Consider the following 22,605-nt stretch of genomic DNA (forward strand, 5'->3'; position numbering starts at 1 on the left):
ATAAAATTTGCTTGGTAGACTTGTTACTAATTATGTTGATTACTTTCACAGGAACTGAACACAAATACATGTAATGATTCTAAATACTATGTCATTTGTTTTATGTTTTTATGCATTTTGCCCACTTTAATTATGCATGTAATACAGTATTTGCATGGGCAGGGGATCTTGATGACTATGTCCTTGTTGGAATTAAATCACTTTAACCTATATTTTGACCTTTAGATGCCACAGTATGCTCACCTTACTCATTTGGACCAAATGAGCTAATAAGTCTAGATATAATCAAACAAGTCTGAACGAATAAGATAATTTCTTAATTCTTCACAAATTGCATTTTATTGTATAAGTTAAACGCTGAAATAATATCACAATAAATCAAAGATGCCTTAAGAAATGTTCATTTTACTCGCACTATGTCCATGTATACCAAACATTCTCACACATACACACAGAAAATACACCCTAGTATAGCAAATGGATTCACATGAAAACCTGATGACATTGACAAAGAGCATTATGCAATTGCATATTATTACTACAAAGCTATTGAATTCTCTTTTTACAACAGTACACAGCAGAATATTTAAAGTATTTTTGTATCTTCAGTGTAATGGATTACAGAACATGGAAGTGTTGAAACTATTGCTTTTATGTACACCAGTAACATATAGCAGGCCGTAATAACACACCTATATAGCTTTCAAATGTAGTCTTTACACTGTTATTGTAGTTTTGTTGTTGACTTTCCCCACCAGCTTTTTGTTTACAAGTCAAGCATTTTTTTGTGTTGAAATAATGATGTAAAAGTTTGGCAAGCCAGAAATACTCCTTGTATTCTGGATTATGGTGACTGGCAACAAAACTTTGATAATCAAAATTTATAATGTAAATGTATAATTGTTACCTTTATTTGCCAAGACATAGCTTCACTGCATTCATGGTCAAATGAATAACAGCACAAATTAACAAGGCATTGAAGGCAATAAAAATTCCCTCCTATAACCCCTAAATATCCTGCTAGGTTCTCATTAGGTCAGTATACAGTTTGTTTAAATTTGTTTGAAAATTAAGCGTCTTCATGAGGAGAAACAAAAGATTTTCCTTACCACAAAAACTAACAGTGACCTTGATCTTGGCCTTGTCAGAGCTCGAGTGAAACACAAATTAGTTGAGGTATTCTCATAGATACTTGACAGTTATTTGAAGTTTGATCAAAATCCGAACCAGCTTTGCCACGAGGGGATAAATAGTAAAATTTGATATTGTAGATTATAAAACATGATAGCAATTACATTGAACCATGAATAAGTTCTGTATAAAACTACAAAACTTTTAATTCTGAAACGTGTATAAAAATAAAGTAAAAATGACAAAATTGAGTCATTATTCTTTTGACAAATTAGGACAAAAAAAAACAAAAAAAAACAACAGATGTTGATTTATTGAGCTTTGAAAGTTTCGTACTTATGTTTTTTTTCGGCAATGAAGAAACACTAAAATGGTTTTATTAGTAAATACATGTACACAAAGTACCGGGAACATTTACACATTACATCAAATAATTATCAGCTGAGAAACTCTAATCACATATTCGTATTTATAATGAGAATAATTTGACGGATCAAATATTAAATGTCCAATATCAATTGGTTATCAGACCAGGTTGGGTAAAGCCTTTATCGTCCACACTAAATCACTTGTAAGCCTGCAGCAGCCCTAAACTCACGGTCATACACTGAAACTTTCTCCACAGCCACATGTTCCTTTGATGTTGGGATTGTTAAACACAAACCCCGATTCTAGTTTAGTGACCTCATAGTCCATTTCTGTACCTAGTAAAGTCAGCTGTGCCTTAGAGTCAATCAGTACCCGTACACCTGTAATCAACAACAATCAAATACAGTATTGATCATCAACCATTATTTATTTCAGTACTAAAAATATTAACTAACTGTACTACAACTAACAAAATATAAAATAACGGACTCCATACCAGTTTTAAATGAAAGTTTAACCTGTTCTTATGTAATTGACAGTTATATACAATGTACTTTCACCAGTATTTGTACCTTTTGGTTTTTTTTGGCAATCATGGAGTTATCTATGGAATTTTATGGAATCCGGCCATTGTCTTGCATGTAATCCAAGATGTTGGCCGAAATTTCTCCTTTTGTGTAGGGACCTATATGGGGATAAGCCAATTCCCTACTTTTGCCAACTAGTAGTTTCAATGCACTAGTCCCCTAGTCTTTATGTACCCAGTATTATACCATAATGAGAAGAGGAGTGTGTAACATTGAAATTGTGCATTATTCCCTGGGACACTATCAATGCCCTTTCCATTTTAAACACCCTTAAAAAAACTATTATGACATTGATTATAAGTAAACAATAACACATTTCATTACCAAGTATTTTTGAAATTCATTACAATCTTACACTAGAAATCACGAGTTTTTGATGTTTTGCAGAGGAGCTAGGATGATCATTTTATTCACATACAGGAGTAATTAACATACCATCTTGAATAACTTCTTCATCAAATTTGGCCTTCTCCTTCACATAGTCCAAAGTATAAGATAGACCATTGCATCCTCTTGTTTTTACACCAATCTTCAGTCCAAGCTGTGGTTGAAAATGCAAATAAATATGTATACATATGTATAGGAACCATTGAAATTAATATCATCCAAAGTTGAGCCTTTTAATACAACATTTACATCCATTGTGACTGTTTTTCACATTGTTAATTATAAGAATGCAATATTTTCCCATGAACAACTCATGCACATATTCCCAATTTACTCGCCCTGAAATTTAAGATAATGTTACACTTGTTGATTCATTTTTTTGCAATTACCAAACAAACCCTTTGACACATTCATGAAGTGGTTAACCATAGATGTATAGGAAAAAATCATTTTCACGTGTTTTTTTTGTGAATTTGTCTCAAAAAATACTTTAGAAATAAACTTGAACAGTTAAGGTACCAATGAGAGTTGTCTCCCTGCAAATATAATGCTTGGAACATTTTTCCTTGGAGTAAAATTATAATTTTACAACAAAATATTGCTTCATTACGAATTTCATTAACATCATTATGTATATGTATACCACTGGAAGTGCTTGCTTTAGTTTGGTAGTTACTGGTTCAGATGAATGACCTATAACACTATTCCATGGTTGGATACACATCATTTGATAAGACCTTAATGAACATGACCTTTGACAATGTTAATGTTCTTAACAGCCTACTTGGCATCATCAGGAAATTTCCTAAGAAAGGAGTAGGAGAATAAAAGTTAGCCAGATAAACACAATCATTTTAGCATAAACTTTATTTCATCAATGAATTGTATGACAGATGAAACTACAAAGAAATGGGATCTGGAATCATGATAAATTTATATAGATTATAATTTTGGTAGTTCTTGAAAATAGAAGTAACTATCATCATTTCAGCAGTTCTGGAGAAACGGTAGTATATAACTATTCAAAATGGTCCCATGTCCCTAAAGTCACATAAATATCCTTAAAGCAGTTCCAGAGAAATAGTCGACAATAAACGTCAAATGTCAAAATTAAAACTTGCTGCAAGCAGCCATGTACTTCGAATATCCAAAGAAGTTCAAAATGTGGCATATGCAAATAAGGGATCATATGGAATACGTGTCTAAGTAAATCCCATCTGTTGTTCTCATGAAATACTAGGGTAATGGGTATTAATTAAAATCTCTTGAGAATTAGTGGTATGTTTTAAAGAATTGTTTACAGAAGGATGGACTCCGGACAAAAAAATTTGAGAAGCCCATCTGACATTTGATGACAGTGGGTTAAATATAAACATCCTGTCTGATAGATTTATTACAATCTGACTACTAAATTGTACATTAGAAGATGTATCTTTATTCACTGATAAAGAAATCAATTTCCAGGCCACTTACCACATCTGGTTGTTCTTGTGTCAACTCTTTGATTTTATTAACAGCAGCTTGTGTCTACAATGAAAAAATATGAAATCAATGTAACAAAACTTTGTACCATGATTATTACAATGTAGTCCCTATAATGCCAAAGTATTTTCTATTGATGATTTGAAAATTAAGAGTCAAATATGAAAGTCCTATCTTGTATGGTTAATAAAAACATACTGTGGTCAAGGTTATTAAGTAGGCCATGCCAAGGTCAGCAGGTCCACAATTGTAGTACCAATATCACAAGGAAAACTAGTACTCATGTCAAATACTTAAGCTGATTCCTCAATCCTCATTAGTATTAATACAACAGTAGTGTTTTATGCTAATAAATGAAAACTTTAATCTAGCAATCAACGGACACCGCCAACGTCTGGCTTTGGTATAGCAATAGCTCCCATGGACTTCTTTCTGGCAAGCTGGAAATTAAAGGCGTTATTTACATAAAGGCTTATAGCAAGATCGTGAGAATATTTGAACTATACTGCAGTACTTACTTAAGTTTTACATTAGCAATCAATTTAACAGAACCCTATAGCAGAGACATATATACAGAGATAAGTACTTATGGGATATAGTCTTATTGATCATGCACATTGTTGTCATTTATCCGTATTTTCGAAAATCGACTGGGTCCTATCGACATGTCCAAGTTTTGTAATTAAGCAGCCATTACGTCAGACCAAAACATCGTCAATTTTAAACGCACACAAAAAGTACATCGTTTTATCTAGGCCACTACAAAAGTTACCACATTAAGTTAACCAAAAACTATTATACTTATGGAATATGGTCTTGTTCATCATGCACATTGTTGTCATTTATCCGTATTCTCGAAAACCCCATACGGACTTTTCGAAAATTGGAGATTCCCGCCGATCTTTCCTGCGGTGTGCTTGACATTCATACTCAAAATACAAACACTTGGACAGCAAATTGTGATATATTTCATATTGATGACACTTCTGCACTTCGATATTAATCAAATTAAAGCACATAATTGGATCTTGGAGATGATTTCAAATAGAAATTATCGATAATTATGTGTGTGGTTTTCACGATTTCTCTAATATGGCGTCAAGTGAAGACTGAACCGAGCGACCGCAAAGGATTGTGGGAAGGTCAGGGGCCACTATGTTAACACAAGGGCAAATAGAGAGTTACCAATCTCTCTGTATATATGTCTCTGCCTATAGGCTATACTGTAGACATATACTGTATTCATTTATTCCCTTTCATAACAAAAATGTTATTTATAAACTATTTTTTTAACATCTCTAGCAAGTTTTAGGTGTCGCATTTGTATGTTTGACATAGGATGGATAACTATATTATAACGATATATACTGCATGTAGCTATATTACTAGCGCGTGTGCAGATAATTATGCAACAAAAGTAAAACGACGTTATGTATCCGAATTTGTGAGACATCGAACAGAACACATCATTGTTTTTTAAGGCTTAACTGAAGTGATAATTCTTACATGTATGCAGAAGGTGACTTTCACACAAAATTATTTACAACAGTCACAAACAGTGTACGTGACTTTTTGCATCTGCAACGCAGTTATGAAATGACCTTGATCCTCACATGTCGTCATTTTTCGTATTGGTCGCTTCAATATAGACTAGAACATGAACATCTGAGTTTATATTGGTTTGTATGTTAACTGCTTGGTTACTTACCAAAACAAGAGGAGCTCTTGTTGGAATCATTCGCTTTTTACTAACCGCTCGCACTGTAGCTCCAACGGCCCTGGCGGCCATGATGGTTGTTGTTACTTATTTGGTATTACTTTGCACAAGTATTTTCTGAATTACATCTATTGAACGAATTCTTAAAAAAAAGGTAGGAAGCATTGAAAATGACAAAAATAACAACTGAAAATCAGGAAGTAAATTAAAATCATTAATTGTTAAAAATTCAATTAAATAAATGTAGAAATAATTAATTTTGAATTTTATATAGGAGAGAGGTCATCAAGTGAACTAAAATGATTAAATAATATTAATATATTTTTTAGGTCATTTTTTTTACCAGTATGTTAAACAACTGTATTTAATAACGTTTTTAAGGTAAAAAGAGTTTCCCCGTCGCAATATTTCCACATTTTTTCTGCATTTGAAAAATATGCAGATTTTACGCAATGTGAAATAATGACATTTTTAAGGTTAAAAGACTCATTGAGTTTCCCCATTGTTCCATACTTGCCAACTTTTAAAAATTCTCATGGGGGAGAAAGTGCGTGAGCGACATTTTTGACCGGAAAACACATTTCACGCGCGACACATTTAGCAAACAAAAACTAAGGGGAGATAATTTGCTATTTGAAAATAAATTCCTTGCATGAACACTGAGAAAAAGGGGGAAAAAACTTATTTCAAGCTTTGCCAATGATCTTTTTTATTCAAGTTTGGAAAGATAATTATATAAGCAACAAGTTACAAAAAAAAAAACTGCAAAATTACATCATTTTTCATTATTTCTGGAAATGATTTAACTCACTGTTCACTCTAAATAAAAGTATTTATTTCGATATGTTATGAAAATTATGTTGTAAGACAGATGTCAGTCTTTCTATCAAGCTTTCTCTCCAGCAGTAATCTTCAAAAGAAAATACCTAAACTGTCACGATAAATATCTAGAGTACATGTACAATATAACATCTGAATGAAATTTCAAATGTTTCTTTTGGATTACAACAAAGACAATAATACAAAAAATAAAAATAAAAAGGGTTGTACCAGCAGTTGTAATCACTATACTGCTATATAGGCTTACAACTCAGTACTTTGTAGGTGGGGACTGATACTTAAATTCAAAGTTTTAACATGACAGTATTTAGTTTAAGAAAGTGAGTATTTGTGGACATGTTTTTGTCTTTCAAAATGTAAATTGGGAAAGTTTCTGCCAAAATAATTCTCGGCACGAAGTATGCTGATGCTACGGTGATTGAAACGACGTTACCTACCGGCAACCAGGCCTTCGGTCTATATGGTCGTTATTGTGAATTTATTTCCTTGTGCTAATTATCTAAAGATCAGCCGATGTTTAAACGTAGTTAACATTTCAATAAGTAATCTGTCAAATTTGATACTCCGTTGATAACATTGCCAGTGTTGTTTTCACTTTTTCTGTCCGAGATATACTGTCAAGTAGAGGTCGTTTATGCGCTTGACATCAAAGGCAGTATACGAAGCCATTTACAAGCGTTTAATCAACCATGACTGACCTGCTACAAAACCATCACCACGCGTCCTCAGCTTAATTGGTTTTAATTACTTGTTTATTTATCGGGGTATTGTCACCCTTGCAGCACAGGCGTCTGAAGTTCTGACAGTAAACTGAGATATAATACCATAGAAAAAATAAGAGTATCTACTATAAAAAAAGAACAGGTATGCAACGCCTCCGATGTCAACAATCACTTAAATCTCTGCAAACGGGAAAAATATACGATTTACAATATAATTATTGGTATACACAGATGCCGCTAACATTATTTAACACTCGACAAGCATAAACCATTACTCACTGCGTTTAATAAGTTCTATTTCAGCTAAAAACTTTCCGAGATGGTCTGTCACGTCAACCATGTCGTGAAAATGGCGGACATTGTTATGCAGGTACGCAGTGAATATCGAGGTAATACTATTTAATTCATGATATTGACAATAAAAAAAGAACTCTAGAAGCACATGGATTCTTTCAATTTATATTTATATTCTGTGTCGTTGAAACATTTTTAATACTTCTGGTGTAACATGTTTCTCAGTTTTTAAAACGTTTGAAAATAAAGGGCAGGTAACTCTTATTTTTTCATGAATTAAAAAGTATTACCTCGATATTCACTGCGGACCTGCATAACAATGTCCGCCATTTTCACGACATGGTTGACGTGACAGACCATCTCGGAAAGTTTTTAGCTGAAATAGAACTTATTAAACGCAGTGAGTAGTGGTTTATGCTTGTCGAGTGTTAAATAATGTTAGCGGCATCTGTGTATACCAATAATTATATTGTAAATCGTATATTTTTCCCGTTTGCAGAGATTTAAGTGATTGTTGACATCGGAGGCGTTGCATACCTGTTCTTTTTTTATAGTAGATACTCTTATTTTTTCTATGGTATTATATCTCAGTTTACTGTCAGAACTTCAGACGCCTGTGCTTGCAGTCAGTGAAGTGTCAGAATTTCGTTACGGTCTGTGAGCAGGTCAGTTAACTGACCAATGCCCCACACATATGTCTTTCACCAGCCAGCAAGCGTTACTTGTCATAGGCCTAAGTGAATCTAACAAGATGAATAGGGGCTCCATACGGGGTTATCAAGACATATTCTCCAAAATCGGGAGAATACACTATGTTTTATCTATACGATCGGGAGACGGGGCAGGGAGTCTGGAATCGGGAAATTCCCGACTAAATCGGGAAAGTTGGCAAGTATGTTGTTCATGTCAAACATTTGAAATAATTACATAAGCCTTCATGTTGGCTTTAAAGACGTCATAACAGGTTTTACAACTGCCATTTTTAAACATATCTGGGAAATAAGGAATGCATAATCCACTTTGGTACCAGATAGTTGTTGGTTTCATTTCATTTCAAAACATTTTATTGACACAAGGACAATAGGATTGGACAGCAGGCAAAGCCTATATAAGTCCTCTCTTGTTGGCTTAAAGAAATAATCAAGTTCAAATTTCTTCAGGGGATAAAATCGAATGTGGTTATATGTTTTAAGGAGTCCTGCACCATATATCAAATGTAGGTCACTGTGACAGTTTTTCACTTTATGTATGGCCTCTGCAGGCCATACAACATTTCAGATGCAGAACAAACAAAATCGAAACCAAAATCTATGTAGGAAGTTTGGTAGTTTTCTTTAAAGGTCATGGAAACCCATTATTTTCAGGCATTGCAATCCAAGGTGGCTAGCTGCTGATGGCCAATGAATTCAAATTTAAAATTAAAATTTGTCTCAATATCATACTTGAGCAATTCACACTATACATGTATGTAGTCATAGCTGATAGAAGAACTGTGAATATGTCAAATATCCATGTCTCCGCAAAGCATATTAAATTATAAGGACAGCACAATGTGTTCTTATAATACTTTAGTCCAGGGACACTAGGTGGTCTGGAACTAGTACTAGTAATTAGCACCAGAAAAGGTTTATGAAAATTTTTTAAGGTCAGTCCTTCCCAATCCTTGGATTTCATAGCATTTTCTTCTTTATTTTGTTAAAAACTCCTGAAGTAGGATAAGGTGATTTAAAATACTGACATACATAAATGTATGTATATTCCCATATCCCTTTAATTTGAACCTATTAATTAAACCGACACCTAATATTTTTGGGCTTAAATTTTTGTAATGGCTCGACACCTACGATTTATAAAGTATCGCTGGTGTCAAGCAGTACAATGCTGTGACTATTGAAACTGCACTGGTTTTAATTCTTTTTATCTTGAAGTTTTACACTTTTGTCAGATTTTAGTTTAGGTTTTGGGCCCAATTAATCTATAGCTACAGGTTAGATGAAATTCTCCGAATGACTGTTTAACTGGTGTCACTAAGATTTTGGTGCAGACAAAATAAATCAGGCAATTAACCTACCTTATATCCCAAATCAGTCATTTAGTCCAGCATCAATGTTCAATTTTTTTTTATCATGCCCAAAGAGTTCAAATAAGAAGGTTCTTCTTTCAATTTTCATAATTAAATTTTACTAATTTTTTTTTCTTTTTAGACAATTAAGAAAAAGTCAACATGGTGAAGAATTCTATCTTGACAGTCAGCTCAGTACGGTTGACAAATACTGTACTAAACCATCACAGAAAATTTGCCAATTGCCATATCAGCTCACAACAAACAACAATTGTATAGACAATCTAATGTCAATCTGTAGTCTCAAGTTTCCTCATATGTAGATTTGCATGACTCTGGAAATGTCTTCACCATTGATCTGAGGGTCCATTCTTGATAATAGCACCTCGTAACATTCTATCAGAAACATCTGGGAACATTATTTCTTCTTAAAAGTGGCAGGGGCCTTTATTGAATGGGTGTATGGCTCTCATACTGAAAACGATGTATTGCCAGAATTCCAAGAGGAAATCACAAGCAAAATAAAAGTAAATAAAAGTAGCTAAATGAGTGTATGATATATGCCATGTTATTGATGTACAAAGTATGAGGACACAAAGACGGATTAAACCTTAGTCCTAAGTACCGCATTGGTGGAGGGTTCCACTGTGGCGTGGTACATATTACTGGTCAGGGACTACCAGTGATGGACAGAAGTTCATATATATTACAATGAACATTTGATATTCAAGTTGATTTATTTCATTTAATACTTTAAAACAGAAAACAAAACTATAATTATATTTTCTCAATATTTTATTCCTGTACAAAAATAATCTTTAGCTGAAGTAGAAGGATTTGAGTCAGTGAACCTAATTATATCAATAGATATCATTAATCAAAAGCACTTTAAAATCATTACAACTACATATTGATGTGGAAAAATACAAAATGGTGCATAGGTGATGATCAATTTGATGATAAAGATTAAACTAATTAAAAAAATATATTATTTTACATCCGTTACAACAGATGTCAATAGAATTATAAAAACTAAATACAATTGCTTTGTTACATTTGACACTAAGTGTAAAATTAAAATGTTAGAAACATCAGTAAACAACTCTAACATGATATATAAGTGAACCTTAACATGTGTACATAACAACAAACATAAGATGTGTATTCACACAGATATATATACATGGCCCTCAGTATAACTTAATAAACAATGCATATACACATGTATTCTTGTTACAAGATATTGTGGAATTATTTTTTACTGCTAAATTTCTTTTTCAGTATGATACATGTTTTCTTCTAAAATTTTCTGTGTGGTGAGATTAGCATTGATCTGGTCAATAGTTACTTTCCACAAGATGTGAAAATAAGCTCTGCTCTGTATCTGTACGTGTCCTGTACAGGTTGGTTTGATTTATTTTGTTTAACGTCCTATTAACAGCCAGGGTCATTTAAGGACGTGCCAGGTTTTATAGGTGGAGGAAAGCCGGAGTACCGAGAAAAACCACTGGCCTACAGTCAGTACCAGGCAACTGCTCCACATAGGTTTCGAACTCCCGACCCAGAGGTGGAAGGCTAGTGATAAAGTGTAGTTACAAATTAACCACTCGGTCACCGCGGCCCCTGACTGTACAGGTAGATAAGTAGGGAAACAGTAGATACTGAAAGTATATAAAATTGATTTTTGTTTCCAAATTATAATATGTACAATGTAGTCAAAAGGCAAAAGTTAATATGATGGGCGATATAAGACCTGACAGAGGCCATGCAGTTATGTGATATCGTTAAGATTTCACCACTTTGACAACAAGTGCTGTAGAGCCAACCACAATGGTAATTGTAAAGAACAAGTGTTTATGTACTGATACAAATTTTATATCACATTTATTTCTGACATAAAAATAGATCATTAGTGCCCTGGCAAGTATGTAATAAAATCTGGTTCATAATTAGCTTAATTAGTACTGATTAGGTCAACAGTTACTTCCATACACACACATACGTATATATGTACAAAATATGGTTGATCATTTCGACTTGTGTACCAGTTAATTAACAGTCTCATCCTCAAGTCTACCAGTTAATTTACAGTACAGCCTCACTCCTGGTCTACCAGTTAATATACAGTACAGCCTCACCCCTGGTCTACCAGTTAATTTACAGTACAGCCTCACCCCTGGTCAACCAGTTAATTTACAGTACAGCCTCACTCCTGGTCTACCAGTTAATATACAGTACAGCCTCACCCCTGGTCTACCAGTTAATTTACAGTACAGCCTTACCTTTAGAATTAATACTGTCTGACAGGTAAATCTTCATACACAAGAATCAAGTCTAACAAAACTCTACATTGTATAGGTAAAATCTAGTAAAAATTTAACAAAAAAAAAAATAAAAGCACAGATATTGGTATAGGAGTCTATCACCAAAAACAGAGCACTCGAGTCTATAAATACTTATATATTTATGAGATTAATTTTCCTCTTAAAGATTCTGACATTATATAACATCAATAACATCATCTTCAACCTGTTATAAATTAAATAATGATAAAAAATCAGAGTTGACATGAGCTTAATTGTCAAAATTAAATTTGTGATTACATGTAATTACATTTTATTGAATAATTACGAACACACTTAAATTCAATGAATGTGTAACAATCTTTATTATTACACATACTATATACCATTGTTATTAATGCATATCATAAATTGTATTTTAATATGATATATACAAATGACAATGATGTCAAGTTTCTACACTACCTTATATAAGTTTGTGCTAGTCATCCCCTTGTCTCTTTCTTTTTTTTGGTTGATGTATCATTAGATTAATACATGGTAATCCAGAATGTATTTAAGTTTTTTGTTACAATTGTTTAATAAATTTTAGAGATGTCTCCAATTCAAAAATTTTAAGTTGTGAGATATGGACTGTTCTACAGCTTTCTAAATATGTTTCTTAAATGGAGGTGCATGTCAAGAGTATGGTAGCATATAGCCTTAACTTAATTTGATAAAACTGTCAAGTTCACCACACATACATGATAGTGTAGTATCCAGACCTAACAATACCATGTGGTTTGTAGGTATTATCACGTGTAGAATTATAGTACCAATGGCCACAGACAAAATCACTTTACATCATGTAGTAAAAACCAATCAACCATACATCATACATTAATACATCAAAACAATGACAGGTCTTCTTCCTACACACTATTTCACTGGTTTAACAATATTCTATAAGACAATCAATGATTAGATGTTGTCTTTATCACCGTGTTAATTAGTTATTAAGTATGTGTCTCATATTAGCATCATCTCATTTACCCTTTGTTTCTTAAATATTTCATAATTATATAGAACCATAAAATAAAATAAATATGACTTTATACCAGTAACAGGATAATTCTAACTGGTTATAACATGTCCATATATGAAAATTTGATTTCATCTTGCATAGTTTAAAGGCATTTTTATGTGATATATAGTACCAAAATATCAATAACCAAAAAATATTATTTACTATTAAATGATTTATAAAAATATAAGAATATATACCTTTGTAACACATACATGTATATTGTATATAATGGTACATGTATTTATGACTAAATTGTAAACATACTGAAATTCTTCAGGGTCATCTCTGTACAGATAAACCCTGAATGATACGATGCAGGAATGGAACAGCTGGATAACACACAGACATGACAATAGTGTGATCACAATAGAATGATTACAACCGGCACAATAGATACACAAACCATTTTGACAGTATAGTATGTATACTGACAGTATTGTATGTATACTGACAGTGCAGTATGTATACTGACAGTATTGTATGTATACTGACAGTACTGTATGTATACTGACAGTACTGTATGTATACTGACAGTACAGTATGTATACTGACAGTATAGTATGTATACTGACAGTATAGTATGTATACTGACAGTACTGTATGTATACTGACAGTACTGTATGTATACTGACAGTGCAGTATGTATACTGACAGTATTGTATGTATACTGACAGTATTATATGTATACTGACAGTACTGTATGTATACTGACAGTACAGTATGTATACTGACAGTACAGTATGTATACAGACAGTATAGTATGTATACTGACAGTATAGTATGTATACTGACAGTGCAGTATGTATACTGACAGTATTGTATGTATACTGACAGTATTGTATGTATACTGACAGTACAGTATGTATACTGACAGTACAGTATATATACTGACAGTATTGTATGTATACTGACAGTATAGTATGTATACTGACAGTATTGTATGTATACTGACAGTACAGTATGTATACTGACAGTACAGTATGTATACTGACAGTACTGTATGTATACTGACAGTATTGTATGTATACTGACAGTACAGTATGTATACTGACAGTACAGTATGTATACTGACAGTACAGTGTATGTATACTGACAGTATTGTATGTATACTGACAGTACAGTATGTATACTGACAGTACAGTATGTATACTGACAGTACAGTATGTATACTGACAGTACAGTACGTATACTGACAGTATTGTACGTATACTGACAGTACAGTATGTATACTGACAGTACAGTATGTATACTGACAGTACAGTATGTATACTGACAGTACAGTATGTATACTGACAGTACTGTATGTATACTGACAGTACAGTATGTATACTGACAGTACTGTATGTATACTGACAGTACTGTATGTATACTGACAGTACCGTATATATACTGACAGTATGTACACTGACAGTACCGTATGTATACTGACAGTACAGTATGTTTACTGACAGTACAGTACGTATACTGACAGTACAGTATGTATACTGACAGTACAGTATGTATACTGACAGTACAGTATATGTATACTGACAGTACAGTATATGTATACTGACAGTACAGTATATGTATACTGACAGTATTGTATGTATACTGACAGTGAGGGGGTTCCTTAGATTTTATGATTGATACATTTATTCTCTGGATGTGACACAAGTATAAAACCAGAACTTGTATCAGACTAGACACACTAAGGTAATAAGATAGTCACTACAACTCACTAAAGCCATGTAAATGTCATCCTCTGTCACTCAATGACCATGTGTTATGAAAAGTTTTTGTGGAAATTCAGGATATGAAAAACTCAATAACAGGGGTACATACTGGTAAGTAAACATTAACAAAAATGGTGAAACAATTTATCCTTTCAAGCAAATTAAGTGATACTGTCATTAACTAAGGCAATAATTAATTCACAAATATACTGAATATATTAAATAACAAACTGAGATTGTTAGCTACCTTCCTGAAATTTAACTGATTTTTCAACAACATATGAACTACCTTTGTCGGTGGGAACAACAATTGCTCCCTTCAAAAGGGAGGTAATTTGATCAATCTGCGAGTCTCTGTAGGCAGCCTCTCTTTTTGAGGTGCCACGATGACCGTTCTCTCTACCGATTACATTATCTCGCTGGCTAGCCCATGGAGAATTAACAGTAGAGTCCACATCACGGTCAGAAATCTCCTCAGCTGTGGGAATACTTATAGCTAGACCTGTGCTCCCTGGACTTGTGGTGCGGAGGTCAGGTTGTGGGGTTGGGGGAGGTGGATCCATTTCCTCTTCCTGTTTAGGTGGGCAGATATCAGGGATGTCTGGAGTAGATGCTGGAGCTGGCTGATGGTTTTCCTCAGACACAGGTATATTTTGCTGTACCACCTGTCGGATGGCCTCATCACTAAAGGACTGAGCTATATAGGATTCCTTTAGAGGACTGGAGTGAGGAACAGGGGGAGGGGGATTTGGGTTACGAATCTGTGATGTGATCTGAATGAACTCTGTCTCTCCACGCGTGCCATAAACATTAAACGAGGATGGTGTGCTGAAGGTGTGGAGAGGTTTGGGTGGGGTTGGCCTATTGTGGTACTTGGCACTGCCTCGCTCACTTCCTGCTCGACTTGATCTACTGGTAGAGGAAGCAGATTTTACTCGCCCTGCTAAGTTTCCTGATGATGGCCCAACAATTAGATCAGAGGGTACATTCTTAGAGACATACGGAGGTGATACTGGTTTGGATTTCGGTGTGGCGATCCTTAGAGGCTCCACACTGAAGGTGGAATCAGACATGTTACTTTTGGCAGTATTCCGTAAATCTTCTGATGGGGTGCGACCTCCAGTCCTTGGACTGTCCTGTATAGTACTGATATCCATGTCACTAACACTGTCAGTAGGGGCCTTATTACCATTGAGTTTGTTTTTGAGCACATCATCTACAGAGAGCCCCTGTAGTTTGTTCTCATCCTGTGAAGACTTCTGGTCTATAGTGATCACCATGATCTTCTCATCCTCCTGACCATCCAAACTCTGTCGCGATTTCTTCCTGTGCTTGATCTTAAATCCCTCTGGAGGCTTTGGTGGGCCTTGCTTTGTGGAATTTTTGGTCAGATTAGGACGTCTTAGTTCATTTTTCTCATGTGTGAAAAATACTGGGTGAGTCTCGCTCATCACCTACAAAACATAAAAGTGTCTTATTCACAGCTCTGTTTATTATCACTATTTACACTGAAATGTTTATTTTAGATTGACTAACTAATTCCTTGTTGATAATCCAATAACATATATCTTTCTCTTCATATTGACACAAGGTTCAGATAGATTAACATTATTTTTAATTAATTAACTTTCATTGGTGATTTTAGTCTCCGGGACATTACCTTGAATAAAGTTAGTAAATAATCAATTATTGACTAATTCTCCATGCTGACACAAGGCCACTTACAGGTTTTGGACCATCATCCTTCTGTTCCCGCGGAGAGATCACTTTTGATGTTGTCAGTTCATCATCCCAACAAAGGGGGATAACTGTCTTTTCCATGTTTTCTTTATCAGCTTTCTCAAATTCTGTTGACCTGTCAATAACATAAATTAATGGTCAAATTTGGATACACATTGCTGTGATCTTGTAAATTATAAGGAATCAAATTATTCCCGATCATGGTCATCAGTTTGAGTGAAGCCATTAGTTTAGAAGAAAGGAAGAGAACTGAAATCTCAAAAATAGTGCATGCTTTTCTTTAATGTTTATGGAAATTAGAAAATCATTGTAGAACTTTTATGTCCCTACTGCTTTTCTGAAGGAAATGGTACTGTATGCTAATTCTGAACAAATCTTTAATCTGCAGGTCCCCCCTCCAAAAAGGCTACAAGGTTTCTGGAACCATTATTACCCTCTTCTTTCATGTATAATAACATACAGTGCCAGTGTACAAATACAATATAATTCAATTTGTAGGAGCAGTTGCACTGACAAGTTAAATTTAAGCTTTCAACTTGTTAGGGGTGTGGGTCTAAAAAGAGCCTCCTTCAGACAGAAGATCAGAATCTTCAACCAAAGTCCATAATATTTCATGATTGGGACACAACAATGTCTAAAAAATAATTTAGTTTTCCTTGAATTGATGAAATTAAAATTCTGCTTGACCACTTACTGCCTGCTGAGACAGCTGTCCTGGCGTTTTACTTTCAGATCTTCAGATTGGATGCGGCCATTGATGCCAACACGAATTTTGTCTCCTTTTTGTAACTGCTGTGCAACTCGACTTCCAACCTTTCCCTCGATATTGTAGTACTCCTCATCATCTCTCAGTTCTGAAATCAGGACAGGTATTGTAAGACATTACCGTACATATTCTTCTGTTTAATATATACTTTTATTGCATTTTTGCCAGTGAAATATAGAAAAATATCAAACTAATAAAACTTATATTTTCACTGCAGCGATGGTGTGAAAATATAAGATTTTGCAGTGAAAATATAAGTTTTGCAGTGAAAATATAAGGTTTTCCGTTTTTGACCAATCAGAGCAGACCTTTGTATTCACCTCGTTGAAACTTGCCGATTTTTCCAGTCGAAGCGGATAGATAAATGGGTTATTTTGATGTATTTCTGAAATTTTCAGACTAGTTTTTGACAAAATACTCACTTGATGTTAGTTATTCATGCACAGATTCTCCTTTAACAGCAGAAAACTCTTAAATTGCGTTGATCAGTCCTTTTAAATGTCACCGTAAAGTTGACGTCACAAAGAGATGACGTCATTACTGATTCCTGCACTTTTTGACACTATTAATTTTTCGATGTTTTTGATTTTGTTTTTAAGTTTATGAAATGCAACAAAAAGAAAATTGAATGGTTTCCCGTTAAATATAACATATATTTCACTCGTATGACAGAATATTTTGATATTTTTCACTCGTGCTTCGCACTTGTGAAAATATCGATATTCTGTCATATTGGTGAAATATATGTTCTATTTAACGGGAAACCATTCAATATCCTCTATGTATGTCTCATTTGTGCCTAGAACTTCACTAATTAAAGTCAATAAAATAACAACGATTTTTTTATACGAGTCATCAGAGAATTGATAGATCTAAGATTTCTTAGAACATAATGACTACCATTTACATCAAATTTCAAACTAATCAGAGGTCATTATGCAGCTTTAACCTCTAATTGTAACCTTGACCATGGGATATACCAGGAAAAAACAATCACTTACGAGCAAAAGCATCTATAACTCCAGAGGTCTCTTCACTGTTGACGCCCCCAAATGTGAGCCAACCAGCTTCGAGGCTGGGTGGAGCATCTGGCTTCTGTTGTCCTCGCACAAAAGTACCAGTGTTAAGGTCGTGGTTTCCGGGGTCCCAATGCTCATGTATCTTCTCTGTCAATTTTTTATGTTCACGGCTAGTCTCCAAATATTCAGCATTTGTATTTTTGTTGATACTCAGGTCTTGAGACAGAAATGAGACTTTCTTATGATTTCCTGAAAAAAAAGGTTTTAAGTAAATGGTCACATATCTGACAAAGTGCAGGTTAAATATATCTGAGACTGATTACTGCTGAGGAAGCAGAAAACTGAGATGGATCACCTGTATTTTACAATAAAAACCGGCAAAATGTCACTTACCTAAGTACTTTATGTAGGTAAAACCAACTGATGTCAAGTAACAAAATAACATTTCACTGTAAATGAGTTCCAATCTGACACAAAGCTCTTATCTTATCAAGGATTGTCAAATGCCAGATTGCATAACACTAAGTAAATGTTATGTATATGGATATCTATAAAAATCTCGACAGGCGTGCCAAAACTTACCTGTCGTTTTGGGCCGACGTGTTGAAGAATGGGCCCGGTTTGTATGTTGTAGTGAAGATTGAGACTGTGAGGTCAAAGGTCGACCATGTACTTCAACTTCAAGGGGAGAAAATTAATCAAATAGAAATACTGGCAGTTTAAAATCTTATTATAAATTTTTCAGTTTGTGTTACTGGTATTTCTTTTGGTACTACAAAATGTATTTCTATAATTATAATAATAATGGTCTTTATTCATACTTGATAATATGTTGAGCTTAAAAGCGTTTCTTACACATGGTCAAGATAAGTAATAGAATATATTCTTGAATCGTTTGTTAACCAATTCTAAGAATTCCACAGAGACAGTATTTTGTCTTATGCAAAAGTGCATGGCTAATTGCTGGCTTGCACAAAACCAAAAGTTGATTTTGATATTTTTGATAGAGTTCTCACCAATTCTCTAAACCCAGGTAAAAATATGTTTTTCACAAAAAAAGATTTGAAATTGGTGGATATAGTTTGAACACCTTTTTCAATAAAATGACAACTGAGCATTGACAGAACCCTAGACCAGAGACACTATATAATTTGTTATTGCTTAAGCACATCAAGTTTAATTCTGTACAAACATAAAAGTTAGGATCATAACGAGGATTGGTGTGAATATACTAACTGTTGATTCTCTGCCTCCTCGCGAAGTCATCGTCTGTCCTGGGGTCTGCACCATTTCTCCTGTTTGGGGCTGATGTTATATTCCGACTGAAATCATAAATCATGGACGATCATATCTCAGCTAGTATTTTATTATCCTGGCATCAAGCTATCCCTTAATGTCTGTCCTGACCAATTCTTCTTCACTCTCTCTATTACCAATCTAACATTGTCTGTCCTGACCAATCCTTCACTCTCTCTATTACCAATCTAACATTGTCTGTCCTGACCAATCCTTCACTCTCTCTATTACCAATCTAACATTGTCTGTCCTGACCAATCCTTCACTCTCTATTACCAATCTAACATTGTCTGTCCTGACCAATCCTTCACTCTCTATTACCAATCTAACATTGTCTGTCCTGACCAACCTTCAATCTCTCTATTACCAATCTAACATTGTCTGTCCTGACCAATCCTTCACTCTCTCTATCACCAATCTAACATTGTCTGTCCTGACCAATCCTTCACTCTCTATTACCAATCTAACATTGTCTGTCCTGACCAATTCTTCTTCACTATCTCTATTACCAATCTAACATTGTCTGTCCTGACCAATCCTTCACTCTCTCTATCACCAATCTAACATTGTCTGTCCTGACCAATCCTTCACTCTCTATTACCAATCTAACATTGTCTGTCCTGACCAATTCTTCTTCACTATCTCTATTACCAATCTAACATTGTCTGTCCTGACCAATCCTTCTCTCTCTATTACCAATCTAACATTGTCTGTCCTGACCAATCCTTCTCTCTCTATTACCAATCTAACATTGTCTGTCCTGACCAATCCTTCACTCTCTATTACCAATCTAACATTGTCTGTCCTGACCAATCCTTCACTCTCTATTACCAATCTAACATTGTCTGTCCTGACCAATTCTTCTTCACTATCTCTATTACCAATCTAACATTGTCTGTCCTGACCAATCCTCTCTCTCTCTATTACCAATCTAATATTGTCTGTCCTGACCAATCCTTCACTCTCTCTATCACCAATCTAACATTGTCTGTCCTGACCAATCTTTCACTCTCTCTATCACCAATCTAACATTGTCTGTCCTGACCAATCCTTCTCTCTCTCTATCACCAATCTAATATTGTCTGTCCTGACCAATCTTTCACTCTCTCTATCACCAATCTAACATTGTCTGTCCTGACCAATCTTTCACTCTCCCCATTTCTCACCTAACAGTTGCTCTCCTTCATCTAATTTCACCAATCCTCCCTTAGCTTTCATCCACCACCAACCTTCTGATGCTCTCTCATTCACCAATAGCTCTCCATCATAAACCCTTCATTCTATCTCAAATCTTCGTCACAATAATCTTTTACATATGGGAATTTGTCCTGTGATATATAAAAGTGTGTGATGTTCAACCACTAGCAATATCTACGTCTTATTAGATGGTAGGAACCATTAAATAATGTTTCCTTTGGATAATGTTGGTATGTTCAATACATTTTAATATCAACACACTGGGGAATAAAGCACAACAACAAATTTATTGTCCATTAAACAACTTGTTACCTGGTAAATGTATAGCCAAACTATTTTATTACAAATGTAAGTTTCTTTTTATGTGGTTCCAGACATTAAATACAAAATTGCAGACCTCTGAAGTATGTAATTTAACTTAGCCTGAACTCACTAAGGAAATCATGTGCCCAATACAGAACAGTATACCGACCTGGTCCTTGTGTAGAGATTGTGAATGAGTTTGTGCTGCTCTGTGATGATATCTGTCGTGGACCGTGAACGATACGTCCGTGTCCCACTCACATCAATGTCTACAGTACGACATGACAACACTGGCTGAGCAGGGGTGTATCTCAATCTGCTCTCAAGTTCCCCTAGGGGGCGTTTCTGTAAAAAAGTTAATATATGGTTAACACCTGCTGAACACATGTGTAAATTACTGTGTTAAAACCCAAACATAATATAAAATACATGCTTCGACAACTTAATACCTTCATATATTAATTTACCTCACATACATCACAAAGTAAGCAATAAAAATATTTCAATACTATGCTCATCTTAAGTCACCAGTCCATGTGAAGGATGTTCACTACCTGTTTCTCAGAGATAATGATGACATATTGGTAATCTTCTAAAGCACATCCAATATTTTAATATAGCCGTTCCTGTATAATGGGTATGGAGAGAAATGAGTTGAGAATTTTATTAAATTTTTCTCCAATAACATATTGGATTTTATCAACTCACTGATATCTTTCACAAGGTAACAGATAAAAAAAGTGATATCTGTCAAAGTGTGAAGAACATTGTTGAAGAGTACCCCATTCATATTGACCAATCAGAGAAGTACCTCCAATTCACTGTATTAAAAGTTGCAGATTTTCTGGTCAGATGCTGATTCCATCAGGAAATAGCAGAAAAGGATAGAACCTCATTCAAACCATACAAAATACCAGAGTAGTGTTCACCATTTTTATCAAGTGCAATGTCATATTGTATAACATGAGGTGTCTGTGTGCACTTTCTTTCCTGGTTTGGAGCCTTCAAGTCATTTCCTGGGTACCAACCTTCGTGGCTAGCCCATACAAAATGATGTAACAATTATACATAAAACAATATTCATGATTCCATAGACACCACACAAACAACAAAGGTTTATGCACAACAAACGTTAATTCATGTTATAGGATATAGAATATGGTGCCAAGTATCACAAATTTAAGACTGTCCTACTATTTCGTTGTTGTAGGTTAAAAACTTGTGATAATTAGATTTTGACAGTTTCCCTTATCAACACCATCGGTTTGTATTAGTGAATTCCTCATATAATATCCAATGTGTTTCTGAGTCACGTTGCACACTCAAGAAAATAACCCGTGTATTTTCTACCACACATGTAAATTACATCAGGTGTTCAAACGGAAATCAATAAATATCCTACTTCTGTAAACATATTTGATTTCTAAGAATTGGAACAAATATACTTTAGTTTATTCTTAAATACAACAGAGTGTACCTGTTAATGAACCAATTATACAATATCGATGAAAATCTCACCCAAACTTATGCCAATGGCTAAATTAACGTCAACAGACAAGCCTCCTGAATATATGTCAAACCACATTCGGATCTAAATGTTTCATACAACCTT

At 34.4% G+C, this 22,605-nt stretch overlaps 2 protein-coding genes across 4 annotated transcripts in view; both read right to left on the minus strand.

Moving 5' to 3' along the window:
• Positions 1–320: 320 nt before the first annotated feature.
• LOC117325778 (iron-sulfur cluster assembly 1 homolog, mitochondrial-like) lies at positions 321–5,771 on the minus strand. The gene is made up of 4 exons (XM_033882231.1): positions 5,665–5,771; positions 3,948–4,001; positions 2,523–2,628; positions 321–1,880 (listed from the first exon to the last, which is right to left on the minus strand). Exons 1-4 carry the CDS (start codon positions 5,743–5,745, stop codon positions 1,732–1,734), a joined length of 390 nt encoding a protein of 129 aa, XP_033738122.1. The 5' UTR covers positions 5,746–5,771; the 3' UTR covers positions 321–1,731.
• Positions 5,772–14,320: 8,549 nt separating this feature from the next.
• The window catches only part of LOC117325779, a 39,534-nt gene continuing 31,249 nt past the window's right edge, over positions 14,321–22,605 (minus strand). For all 3 annotated transcript variants that reach the window (XM_033882232.1, XM_033882234.1, XM_033882233.1), the window contains exons 3-9: positions 21,163–21,338; positions 19,434–19,519; positions 18,780–18,875; positions 18,180–18,446; positions 17,107–17,266; positions 16,398–16,527; positions 14,321–16,126 (exon numbers count right to left, since the gene is read on the minus strand). In XM_033882232.1, the coding sequence (XP_033738123.1) occupies positions 14,912–16,126; positions 16,398–16,527; positions 17,107–17,266; positions 18,180–18,446; positions 18,780–18,875; positions 19,434–19,519; positions 21,163–21,338 (2,130 nt within the window). In that variant the 3' untranslated portion in view covers positions 14,321–14,911. The remainder of the gene's footprint in view (positions 16,127–16,397; positions 16,528–17,106; positions 17,267–18,179; positions 18,447–18,779; positions 18,876–19,433; positions 19,520–21,162; positions 21,339–22,605) is intronic.

This window comes from Pecten maximus, chromosome 4, assembly GCF_902652985.1.
Source record: "Pecten maximus chromosome 4, xPecMax1.1, whole genome shotgun sequence".
NCBI classification, from domain to species: Eukaryota; Metazoa; Mollusca; class Bivalvia; order Pectinida; family Pectinidae; genus Pecten; species Pecten maximus.